The sequence below is a fragment of the Notolepis coatsorum genome, assembly GCF_963971535.1.
Source record: "Notolepis coatsorum genome assembly, chromosome: 15".
In the NCBI taxonomy this organism is placed as follows: Eukaryota; Metazoa; Chordata; class Actinopteri; order Aulopiformes; family Paralepididae; genus Notolepis; species Notolepis coatsorum.
The window spans coordinates 80,940,140-80,956,202 of NC_140179.1; the positions used below are offsets into that span (position 1 = coordinate 80,940,140).

Below are 16,063 nucleotides of genomic sequence, written 5' to 3' on the forward strand. Positions count from 1 at the left end.
TTTTTGCTTGAGTGAGTGAGGTGAATATCTTATTAGATAAAACAGGATATATTTGTATAGCATATTTAATTTGCAGTTGAAAAAAGGGTAATAAATATCTGCATTGCGGGGCCGCAGGTGATTCCCACTCCTAATACTACCAGGCTCCAGCCAAAGGATGATATACCCCAGTAGGGCTGTCTTAAATACTTCGAAGCTTCGTTCGATGGGCATGGGATTCGAATATATACGTTTTTTTTTTGTTGTGCAAAATCAAGTCTGCCTCTCTTTGTTAACTACAACAAGCAATGTGGTTTGTTATTTAAGATGAGGTCGGACTCGGCACTGACAGATGTGTTCATTGTGCTGCTTTTATAAAGCCTCAAATGACTGCTTACAATATTTCATGAAAGCAAAGTGTTTTGTTTGTCTAAGATTTAAAAAGGTTTAAACTTTACAGCACTGACAAAGTTGAACAAAGTGCTGTACAAGTCCCACAACATAAAAAAAATTTATTAAAAAAATTATATATTTTCTTTTTATCTCGAAGCTTCAAATTAAAATCGAATCTCTGCCCCGAAGCTTCGAATTCCAAAAAGAAATTCGAAGGTCAACCCTATACCCCAGACCAGGAAGAATTTGAGTTGAGTTGACCTTTGACCCCGACTCCCCCCCCCCTTTCTTCAATAGAAATGTTTTTGTTGTTGTACTTGGTGCTTTATTTCCAACTTTAACACATTGGGGACGAACCACGTATTTATACGTGTTTCGAATCCATGCGTTGTGGACAGAATCACGTATAAAGCCGTGGCAAGTTGTTATTGCTTTTATTCCATTTTAATAACCTGTTCAAGGTCGCCGAGCGGCACTGCAGATTTTCAATACTCTATGAATTCTACAATATGCAATACCGGCCAGATCCTCTTAGGGGCGCTATCGCGCTACTGCAATGTGCCCTGTGGGCGAACGGATCACTTTTTTTCCCCCCTTTCAATGGAGATTTTTAGTAGCCGGATTCTGAATCAGCATCCTGTACCTTGGATTACGTTTCGAATCGCAGATTTCACCATGCAATAAGGGGATTTATCATCAGCCAATGGACATATCGATCTACCAGATGGCGATCGATAACAGGGAAATGCTCGGGGGTATCCCACCGGCTCATGGTAAGATCTTTTTCACGTAAATTACAGCCCGATCAGAGCTTGCTATGATACGCAACCAGCCGACCAGCATATGTGGCTAGTTAGACGAACACTGTTATTGGTAATCAATAATAATAAACGACGTCCCCCGCCCCCCCCCCCCCCCTTTCATGCATACATGCTTTGGGACAGTCCCGATCATATGCAGTTTTAGTTTATTTCTGTAGCATCTGTAAAACGGAAATGCCATTGGATATAACGTTAGCAGCTATTAGCCATCTATCTAGCCTTCCAGAAAATATACTAGCCCAAATCCGCTATAAAGCTTATATTCACGGCGCTATAAAATGAGAACCTATTGGTGCATTTTTTTTCCCTTTAAGCCATTTTGAAGGGACGGTTTATGAACTCAATTGACAATGAGAATGGACAGATAGCAATACTATAAAGTATAGATTTAGCTCTACAAAAAGCCACAGGTTTGTTTACATTCCCCGGTCCTCTTGCCATTAATTAGACTCAGCCCAGTGGTCGCGAAAGTGTTAAAGGCGGAAAGTTGTTTTGTAGGTATTCTTATTTTAGAGTTTAATTTCCTGGAAGATGATAAAATAAATGTTGAGTCATCCTGCCCAGTGCCCATGGGGACCTATACTAATTTTGCATCTGATTAAATCGGGGTTCCCAGACATTGCACTATTTTTCATTTTAAAAAGGGCATTTAAAAAGGATACAATTCACTTTAGTATTGGAAAATATTTCCGGATCCAATATTTATGGCTTAAAACAAATTTCCGACAATTAGAGAGTGGTTGATTTGAATTTCAATGAGTTTTTAAGCACCTTGTTAAAGAATTTTATGTTTTGAAGGAATTCCAGGCCTCGATGTTTTGGGTCAAAAATCAAGCACTTTAAGGACCTTGTGCGAACCCTGCTAAATGCTTTTCATTGACATTTGCAGCACATTGTAGCTTGCCAATGTTACTAGCATTGTGTAACAATTAATTAAACATCTTGACAAAGGCTTTACGCCACTGCATCAAATGCAGTTTAGTAGGGCTGACCTTCAAAGCTTTTTTTGGCAATCGAAGCTTCGGGGCCGAGCTTCGATTTTAATTCGAAGCTTCAAAAAAAATTTATATATATATATATATATATATTTTTTTTTTATCTTATGTTGTGGGACTTGTACAGCACTTTGGTAAACTTTGTTGTTTTTAAATGTACTCTATAAATAAAGTGGATTGGATTAATTAATTAAGTAGCCCCTTTCGACAAGGTTTCACTCGGCTGCGCTGCCTGGGTGCAGTGGGGCTGCTCTCACAGCCAACGACATGACATTACATAATTATGTTGCAACCTTCGTCTATCAAGCAAACAATTATATTATATTTAATTTATAATTTATAATTATATCAGACAATGCACCTACAAAATCAGATGATTACAATTAAATTAGCCAACTTGGTAACACATTAGTCATAGCAGCATCGGCATAGCCTTATTAATGTTTTGTGTGGCGTCGCCGTTGTGTACAATGATACTTACGTTTTTTTAGGTGATTTGACAAAGTTGTTGTAGAGTTGTGATATGCCATTTTCTTCTGGCATATCTGGCACTCTGCTTTTTGGGCATTGTCTTTGCAAATTTTAAAGTGTAACCACACGTCTGATGACTTCTTCGTCGACATGTCTGCTGCACATGTCCTTGTTGTTTTCAACACAGATAATCTCCACGTGCTTGTTGTAGAGAGGTGGAGTCGAGGCGCCGCTTACTTTCGTTTCATTGGAATGGAGGTGGGAAGGCGCCGCTTACTTTCGTTTCATTGGAATGGAGGCGGGAAGGCGGCGCTTACTTTCGTTTAATTGGAATGGAGGCGCAAGATTTGAGGCAAAAAATTTAAAATAAAATTATGTTCGAAGCTCGTGCCATCGAACGAAGCTTTGAAGTATTTAAGACAGCCCTACAGTTTAGGTTCCGGGTGAATCACTCTACTGAGACAGCGAACTGCTTTTTTATTGAAAAGGTTAAACTACTGTTGGATACGAACCCCTGTGTAGGTGCTGTGTTTTTAGACCTCAAGAAGGCATTCGACATGGTCTACCATGACGTCCTCTTGATGAAGCTCACATATTTAAACTTTTCTACAGATGCTATATCCTGGTTATAGAGTAGATGACAAAGTACAGCAACTTGCAATGGGCCTGGTCTACAAGATACACTACACCACTAAGATACCCATGTACATGTCAAAATACTTCCCAAAGGTCAGTGAATTCCACGACCACAACACCAGAGGGTGTTCCACAAATCACGTAAAGACCACCCGATTTAAGTATTCCATTCCTGATGTAAACAAGACAAAAGTATTTCTCTGGTCTGCATCCCCTTAACAATTGTTTGTATTGAGCCGTACTGTATTGTACCCATTCTGCAATCTGTTAAAGTTTTCAATCAATCAATCAAGTCTTATCTGTCAAATAGATCTCAATGTGTTACTATTGATGGTGTAAAATCCCCTTACCTCAGCAGCCATGTTGGAGTCCCACAGGGCTCAATTCTGGGATCTGTATTATTCTCACTGTACACTAATGACCTCCCAGATGTTTGCCCTGATTTTAATGTTCAGATGTTCGGATGATGCAGTAATCTTCACACATGGAAGAGACGCTAAGAAAGTCGCCACCGAACTCACAGATGCACTGACCAAGATGCAAGACTAGTTAAAAAGCACATGTCTTAAGCTTAACACAAAAAAACCCATCTGTATGTTCTCCAAACAACCTGCGAAAACAAAATAGTAAGAAAGCTGTCATTCCATGTGTGAGGGCTGCTGCATCCAGCACAAAGAAAACAACTGGGAAAGAGAATTGGTCGTTTGTTGGCGTCACAGCACTAAAAACCCATCGAACAGCTGTACAGAAGAGCCATCAAGGTATTTGATAGGAAACCACAGTCATATCACCACTGCACAATTTTAGAGAGGCGCCATCTTTTAAAGTTATTTAAAAGCACTTGTCTTATATATACAGAGTATTGAACGGTTTGGCCCGGGAACGTGTAAATATGCAGAATCAAATAGCACTCCGCTAGCCGTTTTATGGTGACTTTACTGCCCTTCGGTGGCCAGAGTTGCCACAACACACACACACACACACACACACACACACACACACAAGCTCACCACTATGGGTTCCACCAGGCGTCCGGGTGGTAAGTTGGCTCCGTTCATCTTGGCGATCCGCTGCAGCGTGTCCAGAGCACCCGCCAAGTTACCCGCCGACACGTTGTAACGGGCCGACTCCGGAATGTACTACAGAAGATATGCAGAGAGGGAGGAACGAGAGTTTCAGTGGGTTTGTCCATATTAAAACGGACACGGGGATATTGAGAAGCAGGGCGATTCATCTGGTTTCAATTTCAAATGATGATTTTGGCTCCCTGCGATCGTGAAATCAAGATAAACGAGATAAAACAATGATTGTGCCGCATGCCGTGTTGCCCTCATTTTGTCTTGTGTTGTAAATGCAGTGCACCCTTCCTTCACAGCGATGCACCCCCAAGCCCAAGCAGTAGTTTCAGCATCGTGTTGAGAGGGAGGAGGGAGCCACGGCGTGTTTCGCCAGTTATTTTGAAATGTCTTTGGTCGAAAAGAAAGTAAAACTCGTCGTCTGGAAACTCGAGGAGTCGGACTTGAAAACAAACTAAAATACTGATTTGTTACACAGTCGTTTATTAAAGTTCAATAAACACATGTTCTCAAATCAATGAGTAATCGTGTTTAATAGTTGTGATTTCAATATCAATCGTAATTATGATAATGGAGCAGCCCTATTGTGAAGTCAATTATATGAGTTAATGTTTCCTCTCTGCTCAGCCAGAGGCCACCATAGCAGGAGCTAGAGGTGTGGCAACAGCATCTGTCCCTATCAGCACCAGTCTGGCTACTCAAACGAAGCGCTCCCAATCGTACTGTACTGAAGAATTCAAGGTCAGTTGCTTGCAAACGGGTCCATTGTTTCACATAGTGCTTTTACCATCAAGTATCCAAATGTTCAAATACAAAAAGACGAGACCTAAAAGTGACCCCACCTTGAACAGATAAATAAGGATGATACTGGGGGCGACAGATATGCGGATCATCCATCTCCAACCCAGGGTGGGGACCACTGTCATCCCCAGGACGATGATCAGCATGGAGCCTAACATCCAGAAGATCTGTGAAGACGGACAGAGACAGACACACACACAGAGACAGACAGATGGACACACAAAGTAAGGATTGGTGGTGGTGGTGCTGGTTGGTGGGTTGATGGCAATGATGATTATGATGTCTTACACAATAGGGAGGTTAAGAGGAAAGGTTAGCTCTAGCTGGTAGACCCAGCCTCATAACATGAAGATACCATTGGCAAGAAAACAAATGCTCACCAATTGGGACGTGACATAATGTAGAGACGTGAAATGACTTTGTTATGACACTACCTTGGTCACAGCAATGGCACGAAGTTGCAATATTCGGTTGAGCGTTTGGAAAATGCAATGTTTATAATCTTTTCCTCTAACTGAGCTACGCAATCTGACACGTGATTGGATTTTCAGGTGACCCGTCAGGCCAAAATGCGGGTTCCTATGGGTTCCCCTAATTGAAGTTACCTGCTGCGCCCGATTGGCGAGTATTTGTTTTCTGGCCTATGGTATTTTCACCAGCTAGGTTAGCTCCTTAGCCACATCTGGCCATTCAGCATTAGCCATGCTAGCAAAGATCCCCATTGGGGGAACTTGGCATCAGCAGACAACGCAATGAATAATCTTCTACATTCTAAATGCACTATTTCGTTTTACAGTTGATCCACGTCAGTCACTTTTAAGATAAATGTATAAAACTGTTTCCAACGGGACTCTATAAGAATGATACCATTATGTGATGTTGACTACAGCTCTCCTCAGCTGAAACAGATGATATGCAGACATAAAGAAAGTGGTAGAACGCTGCACGGCCCCCCAATACTCACCGAGGCCAGAGGTAGTAGGGAGGCTCTGTACTTGGCAGGAATGAATTCAGTCTTCAAGACGAATCTGAATTTGGGAAAAGATTTAGAGAAGTTAAGAGAGCATGCTTTTGAGAGAGTATCTGTGTGTGTGTGTGTGTGTGTGTGTGTGTGTGTGTGTGTGTGTGTGTGTGTGTGTGTGTGTGTGTGTGTGTGTGTGTGTGTGTGTGTGTGTGTGTGTGTGTGTGTGTGTGTGTGTGTGTGTGTGTGTGTGTGTGTGTGTGTGTGTGTGTGTGTGTGTGTGTGTGTGTGTGTGTGTGTGTGTGTGTGTGTGTGTGTCTCTCTCACCCTTGAGAGACCCCCGCCACGCCACAGCCAACCATGCTGCGTAAGAAGATGAACCAGCCATAGGACGGAGCAAAGGAAGTGAGCAGGGAGAAGTAGGCACTCCACACGAAACCACCAAACACCACCTACAGGAACAGGAGGAAACCATGTATGAAATCGGCAAGGTTATTTAGACAAAACCGTTTCAATGTTTCATAAGCGAGCGAGCGAGTGTCCATGTATATATTTTTTTTATATTTTTTTTTTTCTTTGTGTGTTTTCTTTTTAATTTATTTGTATATTATTATTATTATTCTTTTTTTTGTGTATGGTTGGTTATGTATTATGTTCTGGGGCCCTTTGGATTTGGGTCGGATGGGTGGGGGGGGGGGGGGGGGGGGCCCTGGTTCGGGGCCTCGGCGGGTTGTGGTGTTAAAGAGGCTGATGCTTTGACTCGCTGGGGCACCGGACTCGGGGTCCTCGAGGGTTGGGGATCGTGGCTGATGGGGGGGGGGGGGGGGGCTCGGGATGGTCACTGTGCAGTCTGTCTCAATTATTGTCTTGTCATGTAGTGTTAAGTTGTTGCATTGGGATGTCTTTTTATGTATTATTATTATTATTGTATTGTGATATGTCTTTGTTTCATGTTTGAAAAAATGTAATAAAAATATTTGATCACAAAAAATAACACAATTAGGGTTAGACCGAGATTTCTGGTAACCAATATATCTGCCGACACTTGTTTTCTACAACAGTATATTACTATTAGCTATTTTAGCTATTAGCTACAATTAGCTAATTCTGGCACATTTACATTGATGTGGCTTATATGACCAAATTAGGGCTAGCACACCAGCGCTTTAATCAATGGGAGGACGGGGAAATTTGCGAGTGTTTAAAATATATCTTAAATTATAGCTATGGGTCTAATACACCTGTCGATTATCAGTGAGTTGCTTGCAGTCAACATGTACGAAACGGATTGTTTCTTCATCGGTACATTTCCATTTTATACCGTTTTGAATACGAGTATAGTTTTGGAGATTTCTAGTGATTCCAGAGAAATACGCGATAATAGCCCTTTAGTGGAATACACTAAACACGTAATTTTTCTGCTGATTCATGATCGTTTTCAAATAAACGCTAGATTATCGATAGTATATGTGTCCTTATGCACGATACAAAAGCGGGCTGAAAAATCGCTTATCCATGCCTTGCTCAGTGCCAACGGCACACACACACACAGGGCTGTACGCTAAGCTTTTTCACTAAAAAAAATTTTTTTTAGGGGCAAATTTTTTAATAACAATTTTACCATTATTTATATCGATTGTTTTTGATTTAAAAAAAAAATAGAATGTATTTTATAATTTTTTTTTAAATAAAATATATATATTATATAATCATACTTGTAGTTGTATTATCTGCGAGACATCGCCACCACGCAACAAGTCTAAATGCTCGCTATATGCAACCAGCTCCACTGTCTGTGTGTACTCAAGTAGCCTCCAGCTACGGCCAGGATTCCCCGGAGCTGCAGCTGGACCCTATACTGTAGCCTCCAGCTACGGCCAGGATTCTCCGGCGCTGCAGCTGGGCCCTATTGACTATATTCAGCGTGCCCTCAGCTCGAATACGCATCGACTCAGTGTTATAAGACATTGATATCAGGAGCTATCTGAACTATTTAGTTTAATGGGACGTTTCGTTTTGAACAGTAAGCTAACGCGAGCTATCATGCACTACTAGACTTACTGGAGCATTTGTTGATAGCTATCAGTAGCTAGCCGGCTGGCAGGCTCACCGAGGTCCCAGTGTCCCACTAGAGCAGGGGTGGCCAACCAGTCAGAGACTAAGAGCCACAAAAATTACTGTGGTACCACAAAGAGCCACACCATATACCAGCGTTTCTCAACCTTTTTTTTCAGTCACGGCACCCTTCATGTGTTTATAGGTCTCACCCTCTGGCCTCTGAAGTTGCTAATGTCTTTTTTATTTGGGCCTCACAGGGTTAAAAGTACCCTGTGAGACCCACGGTTGCAAAATTACAAAATCACTTTTAGCCATTTAAAAAAAGAATTTATTTAAAAAATGTTAAAGGGGAACTATTTTACTATTTCTTTCACTATTTGGGCACTTTTACACAATTCCTGTGAGTCTATGGAACACCTAGGTTTTTTTCAAATGGTGAGGTAAGTACCACGTCCTTCCTTCCTCTAGATTTAACGTACGGTTTGTATTTCTAATCAAGTACTCAAAAACCGCATTTTTCTATCTCAAGATCTTAAGCCGTTTTGAGGCAGGGCTCCAACCACCGTGTGGCCTGGTGCCAACTGCCACATCAACTGCCACATTATTATGCAGCTGAGAAATCTCTGACATCACAGATATGCAAATTTTCAGATGACTCAGTTCAGTGAGGGTGAATATTGTGAGAGGAGAATTGGAAGAATGCGCCAATATGAGAATTAGAGACATAGATCCATAGATTAATATAAGTCCACATAGCTAAGAAACAATGGTAAACACTGAAAAAGGCCATTTATAAGATAGTTCCCATTTAAGCACATGTATAGTCAATTGGTCCTGTTGTTCAGCCTCACAATGCTATTTGATAGTAAATGTGTTTATATGTCCCACCCTCTGGCCTCTGAAGTTGCTAATGTCTTTTTAATTTGGGCCTCACAGGGTTAACCTCTTAAGCCCGAGATATACAGTAAAAGTGTATATTTTCAGCATTACGTTAGTTTACCAATTATTTTAACTGTTATTAGTGAAATATAAGATTATAGAAATCTCAGGGCATTGAGTCGGAAACCGGCGCATATTGACAGGAGGAAGTGGCACATCCAAAAGTGAGTGTAGTCTTTTGAAGGAAGAGACTCAGGGCTTTCAAATTTTGAAAAACGACCCTACCCAGCTCACACCAGCCCCTGTCAATCATCTGATTTCTGGATTAACTTTTTTATTTCTCTTATTTTTTGGGATTATCTCCCACAAACCTGAACGTTATTGCCATAAAACAGAACGCAGTTAGTTTCTCTACCTTTCTGTGAACGTCTTGCAAAAAACGGTGTTGCAATATGATGAAAAATGGTGGAGAAATTCCCTAGATTCAGATACCAAGAACATGCAAATGGACCATTTAAAAAAGAAATTAAATGTTTATTCTACGTCCTTGTGGAATGAGTGACATAAAAAAAAAAAAAATAAAAATCGAATATATTTTTTCTTTTTCTTTTTATGGATGGAAGAGCCGCACATTGACGGGCAAAGAGCCGCATGCGGCTCGCGAGCCGCGGGTTGGCCACCCCTGCACTAGAGACTAGTGTTTACAACAGCCACGGGTGCGGGAGGGAGGAGGAGCAGACGCCGCAGCTCTCTCCGTGTGTCTGAGTTCAGTTCAGTTCGGCTCACTATAGGAGGTCGAACGCGTCGAAAATATGAAGCAATACTAACTTTACTTTTCTTCATAGCTAAATCAGACAGTCAACCAGTCTATCAGAGTGAGTGCTCAGTCGATTGTTCCCGCTGATCATACCTGCTGACTGCTGAGTGCTCACTGCTCAGCTCGCGTGAGTGACGTCATCGCGTCATCACACGCCTTGGATAATTTAGGAGTGAAATGCGAATGCAAGGCTTGAAAGCACTACTCGCAAGCCCGCCCCCAGATAATATTTACCAATCGCAACGGCCAATTAAAGGGGCAATTCGCGACGATCTCGTCGCAGTGTACAGCCCTGACACACACAGACACGTTGTGATCGCTATGAAAAAAATATCTGGTTAACCCAAGACTGGTAACATAGAGTCCTGACCTCACATCAGATGTTCTGCAAAAAGATGAATCAAATTCCTGATCGCCATTCCAAATATCGATCGCGTCCATTGATCCAACATTATAGTCCAAAACACATAATCCACGCTGCTCCCAGTCCCCCCAGTCAACGTGGTACAACGATACTGCATGCCCGAGAAGCAAAACCCGGACCGGACTTTTTTTTTATGCACATCCCCAGCCAATCCAATCCAATGATGTGCAATACCATCCGGGAGACGATAGGCGGCGGTATTTGCCCTTTTGCGAGCTCAGACCCATTCCCAACGTTAACATCAGGTTGGATGGATGAAAATGAATGGACATCGCTAATAAAAGAAATAACGATTAAAACCCGACTATACTTGTGATTGGCGCTCAAGCGATGGCGAGTTAACCCGACTACAACAACGACTGCACTTTCTACGTCGCCTTAGAGTTCACGGTGTAGATCAAAAATGTATGTTACTTTTTTTTACCAATCTGTATTAGAGAGCCTCATCAGATACGGTATTACAGCTTGGTTTGGTAACCTGTCTGTACAACTAAAGTCCAAACTGGTCCGTCTGATGCAGACTGCATGGAAGATCATAGGGGTGAAAGGTCACCCATCCCTGCAGTCTATTTTTGAACAGGCTACTTACTCTAAGGCAAGCCAATAGAATAGTCTCGGACCCCTCCCATGTCTTACATGCCGTGTATGAGCTACTGCCCTATGGGAGAAGGTTTAGAGTTCCACGCTCTAAACTAAACCGGTTTAAAAACTCCTTTATTCCGATCTCAGTTAAACTTTTAAATAGTGCCAGATAAATGGCTGGCAATTATCGAATAACCGATATTTGGTAGTTATTATATTATCGATATTCGATTTTTGGTTATACAATATATATGTGGTGTTGCCAGACATCCTGCTGTGCAGGTACTTTATTGTATCTTTTATATTGCTTATCTCCTCTGTTTGGAGTCAGTTGTGTTGCGTCATGTCTGTATGTATGTGTCTGTGGCTGTAGTGGGTGTAAGCCCAAGACAAATTTCCTGATGGGACAATAAAGTGACTCTTGATTTGCTTTTGGTTTAAAAAATTATAATTATTATAATAATAATACAAAATGATCAAACTACAACTTCAGGGGGGGAAAAACACTGTACAGTATATAAATCATGCCTGAAGATGATCAAGTCCCAGAAATAATCATTACCTCTTAGTTTTAAGTCACCTGGAGATTCATATGCGTAATATTAAATGCCCAGGTAAGAGGAATGGGGAAATACCCTGCAGCTGAATGAGGAAATACAATAGGGGAAGACTGGAGAGGCATGCCTGAATAATAGCACAAACACTCAATGGTGGCCAGTGTTCGAAAGTAATAGCTTGAAATAACTTGGTGCGCTGACAAAACAAAAGTTTCAAACACAAGTGTTTTAGTGATCGGTCAAATACAACAGTGATCTATTAGGAATGTCATCTGTGTTTTACACCAAAAGTGGGCGTGACCACAAAAGAAAAGCCAAAGTATGATGTAGGTCTGATGTATCCTGGCAAAAAACATTTGATTGTCTAGCCTTAACAATTGGTGTTCAATCAATCGGCAGAACACTTACACCATTTGAAACGCCAATTTTGCGCTCATTTTATGCCTGTCTGTTTTTACTGCTGTGAAGCACTTTGAGCTGCAATTCTTGTATAAAAGGTGCTATACAAATAAAGTGTATTATTATTTCCAAGTCACCACCAACCTTCCATCGTCCGTGACGGTCTGCGAGGTACCCACTCAACACGCCGCACACCATGAATCCTAGAAACACCATCTGCACAAACAAAAAAGGTGGGTTGAGGCAGTATGCAGAATATGACAAAGAAGATGGATACCAATTTCCTTTCTGTGCATTCAGTAGAAAGCTAGCATAGCTTAGCACAAATCAATAGTTTTGTTTTATAGTCAAATAGTACATTTGATTTGATTTGATTTGATTTGATCAGCTAGCCTAACCGTTGGCCAAAAACACCTCTCCCAGAGTTTCTTTTAGCCGATCGTGACGCACATTAGGGATTTAGTTGAACTACTGCTAGTTTAAGTACATGTAGTGAAAGTACTCCCCGGCACTGCTAATATTCCAAACATGTATTCATACGAGTCTGAATGTAGGGATGCAGCAATACCACTTTTTCATTGCCGATACCAAATCAAGAGTACTAAACTTTCAGTATCGGTCAATACCAAGTACCGATCCATCACTTTTACTGAACACTATTGGCTAGTATAGTATAGACTAGCAGTATACTGTAACTAACACAACAGCACAGACTACCATCAGCTTGGGGTCATAGGACAAACATTGTTAAGATATTTAATAAATGTTTCTCCATAAGAGAGATCCAACATGCATCTATGTGTTAAAAATTCAGCAAATCAAGTGCCTTTGCTTAAATTCTTAGCATGTTACACGTTTCTCGGTATCGGATTTTAGTATTGGGGAAATTATCTGATACCGATACTGGTTATCGGACCAATATCAGATACTGGTATCGGTATCGGTGCTTCACAGGCTGAATGTTGACTGGTCAGACAACTCACCGTGGAAACCAGTGCCACCTGCCAGTCATTCAGCTTCCATTCACAACGGATCTCAGGAGACACCACTGCCAGCAGCATGATCTCCATCGCTTCCACTATCTACAGACAGATAGATAGATAGATAGATAGATAGATAGATAGATAGATAGATAGATAGATAGATAGATAGATAGATAGATTTCTTACATACACATCACAGTATGAGCCTGGTTTTGATCATATACATGGATGCTCTCTCATTCAGAGAGAGAGACAGAGAGAGATCTGGTGTTAATATGCCTACATTTCTCTATTCAGGGAAAGGAATAGAGTCTGGTCTCTTGCTAGAGAGGTGTAATAAACATTGGTACCGGTTTGTTTTTAAGGCCATTGGTGGGGAAACTTGCCACTTTATAACGTTGCTAGATTGGGATTATGGATCATTATCGGACCGTCACTAACAATTGGTTTAAGCTTAAAAGAACATGCCAATGAATGAATGAAAACTTTATTTAACAGATTGCAGAATGGGTACAATACAGTACGGCTCAATACACACAATTGTTAAGGGGATGCAGACCAGAGAAAGACTTTTGTCTTGTTCACATCAGGGTTTACATCAGGGTCCCCCAACACTTTGGGAAATTAGCTTATCGTCTTCTCCAGAGAGAGACAAGAAGATAGATACCAGTTTCCCCTCTGTGCGTTCAGTAGAAAGCTATCTGGCTGCATGTTAGCCTAGTTTAGCACAATGAATGGAAGCGGACAGTCCACTTCCATTCATTGTGCTAAACTAGGCTAACATGCAGTCAGATAGCTTTCTACTGAACGCACAGAGGGGAAACTGGTATCTATCTTCTTGTCTCTCTCTGGAGAAGACGGTAAGCTAATTTCCCAAAATGTTGGCGTGTTCCTTTTAAGGTTGTGTGTGCAGACTGAGCTTTGAAAGTCAGCCCTTTTGTTTTAACGTTCCGGCTTCTTGGAATGATCTTCAGCTCAGGCCAGGGATCAATACTCCACTGTCTTGTGGACAGTTTAAAAAGCATGATCACATGTCTCCCTGTGTCAGCGTGTAACTATGTAATGTGTTTCTTTTTGTATTTATCTGCATTTTGTCTTAGTGTTGAATGCTGGTCAATCTCGTCATCGTTGTAAATGAGGGCAATCGGCTCATTCGATCTTAGGAATACGAATAAAGGTTTGAATTGAATTGACATTTAGAAGAAGTAAAAAAATAAATGTTATTTTATTTTTTTAAACAAGACACTCACATTGGCACTGCCCATGATGAGGAACAGGCGGATGTGGAACCTTCCAAAGCCCATGGTCTCCACCGCGTCCTCCACGCTGTACGTCCGATGCTCCTCGCCTGAAACACACCAAGTTAATAGTTTTAAGTTCAAGTTTGTTTATTAAATATCACAATGAAATACACATACTTTACGTAAAAGAGGAATATACAATACAATATACAACCAGACACTCCAGGTCATACACCGTCATAAGATAAGATATTCCTTTATTGATCCCCTTGGGGAAATTCAGGCATCATAGCAGCATGGGGGATGGGGGGGTACAGGTAGTATAAACAACACAAGCAGTGTAAACAAATAACTCAATATAATTTACTATCTAACTAAGTGAAATATACAGTATTCACAGTATCACAGTATTCACACAAGGTGCAGTATTCACATAAGGTGCAGTATGCATAGGGTGGCGTTATTGTCCTCCTTGGGTTCCTATTAGTTCTAGTTGGATGTTTGTCAGCAGTCGCTGCCCACTGTTGTGGAGCCTGATGGCCGCTGGTATGAAGGACTGTGCAAGGCGGTTAGTTGAGTGTCGGGGGGGTATATGAGTCTGTGGCTGAACGTGCTTCTCATCTTGACTAGCTCAGTCTTAGGCTACATTAAGACTGCCGGTAAAAAAGTGGCCCAAATTTGACTCCGATCCGTTTAGTTGACAACAGTGTGAAGTGAACGGCACAAATGACGTGGAACAGATCTTTTCAACTCTGATTTGGGCCACTTTCATAATGTGGTCCTAAATCAGATACAGATACAGTGGCTCGGGAGGTAGAGCAGTCGTCTGGTAATCCGGAGGTTCCCGGGGTTCGATTCTCGCTCCTCCCGGGCAGCGTGTCGAAGTGTCCTTGAGCAAAGACACTTAACCCCTAACTGCCGCCGATGAGCAGGTTGGCTGCCGTCGGTGTGTTAATGTGTGAGTGAATGTGTAAAGAATTTGAGGAACAAATTGTAAAGTGCTTGGGATAAAACTAAAAGCTGCTATATAAATGCAGTCCATTTACAGGTCTGATTTGTTTGAATTAGTTGGCCTCCACTGCATTAAACTTGTGAATTAAACAATAAACCGTGACTTCAGTGTCCATCTTTACGTCCATCTTCATTATTGTTCATTTGCGCATGCTGGTCAGTTCAGGAGCGTGACCAGGATCTGAGCAATAAATCAGAATTGAGCACTAAAGCTTGCAGTGTGAACGTAGCCTTGGTGTCTAATGTGAATGAAGTGGTACTTTATGTGTGTGTGTGGGGGGGGGGACACCAGTGGTCTTTTAAGGTCAGTCTATCCACAGGGATCACTCACCATCTCCTTTGACCTCCCGAGGAGTCTCCATCTCCAGCTCTACCTCCTCCAGCTGGATGGCGCTGACCAGCTGAGTCTTCATAGACTCCCCCATACTACTGGAGACCATACTGTAGACCAGACTGTAGACCCAGACAGACATGCATTATTAGTTAGTACATTACATTAGTCATTTAGCTGACGCTATTATCCAAAGTGACTTAGAGGTTCTGTACGACAGGTCAGCAGGAAGGGTACAACTCTATCAGCCGAGTAGCAATGTTCATCAAACAGTGTTGAAACTTAAGTGCTGCAGTGTTGAGTGCATAGCAGTAGAGACATCATTTTGTATAGTATATGAAGAGTGCAGGATAGTAGAAGACAGTAAGAAGGTTAGTGTTTTTTTTTCTCTTTTCTTTTTTTCCCCATTTCAGATATTAAAGAAGTGTTACAGCAGTACTAGACTAGTAGTATAGTTTCAGTTTAGAAACAAACAGTGGTCTGTTGGCTGTCAGTCCTGTCACTGTTGTCGTTAGCAGAAATTGTGTGTTTAATCTTATGGGCTTTGGGCTAGTTGGTTTGACCAGTGCTCGTCTTCAGCCCAGAGGTTCAGAGGTGTTGAGTTTACAGGCAACAAGCAACAAAGACTAAACACGCGTCACGTAAGCA

The 16,063-nt window shown here is 41.6% G+C and overlaps 1 protein-coding gene across 1 annotated transcript in view; it reads right to left on the bottom strand.

The window, feature by feature from the left end:
- Positions 1-16,063, bottom strand: part of svopl (SVOP-like) — a 29,982-nt gene that overhangs the window by 13,488 nt on the left and 431 nt on the right. The window contains exons 2-9 of the mRNA XM_084330620.1: positions 15,416-15,537; positions 14,083-14,180; positions 12,833-12,931; positions 11,994-12,065; positions 6,461-6,585; positions 6,137-6,200; positions 5,214-5,339; positions 4,306-4,434 (exon numbers count right to left, since the gene is read on the bottom strand). Coding sequence (XP_084186746.1) covers positions 4,306-4,434; positions 5,214-5,339; positions 6,137-6,200; positions 6,461-6,585; positions 11,994-12,065; positions 12,833-12,931; positions 14,083-14,180; positions 15,416-15,524 — 822 coding nt within the window. The 5' untranslated portion in view covers positions 15,525-15,537. The remainder of the gene's footprint in view (positions 1-4,305; positions 4,435-5,213; positions 5,340-6,136; positions 6,201-6,460; positions 6,586-11,993; positions 12,066-12,832; positions 12,932-14,082; positions 14,181-15,415; positions 15,538-16,063) is intronic.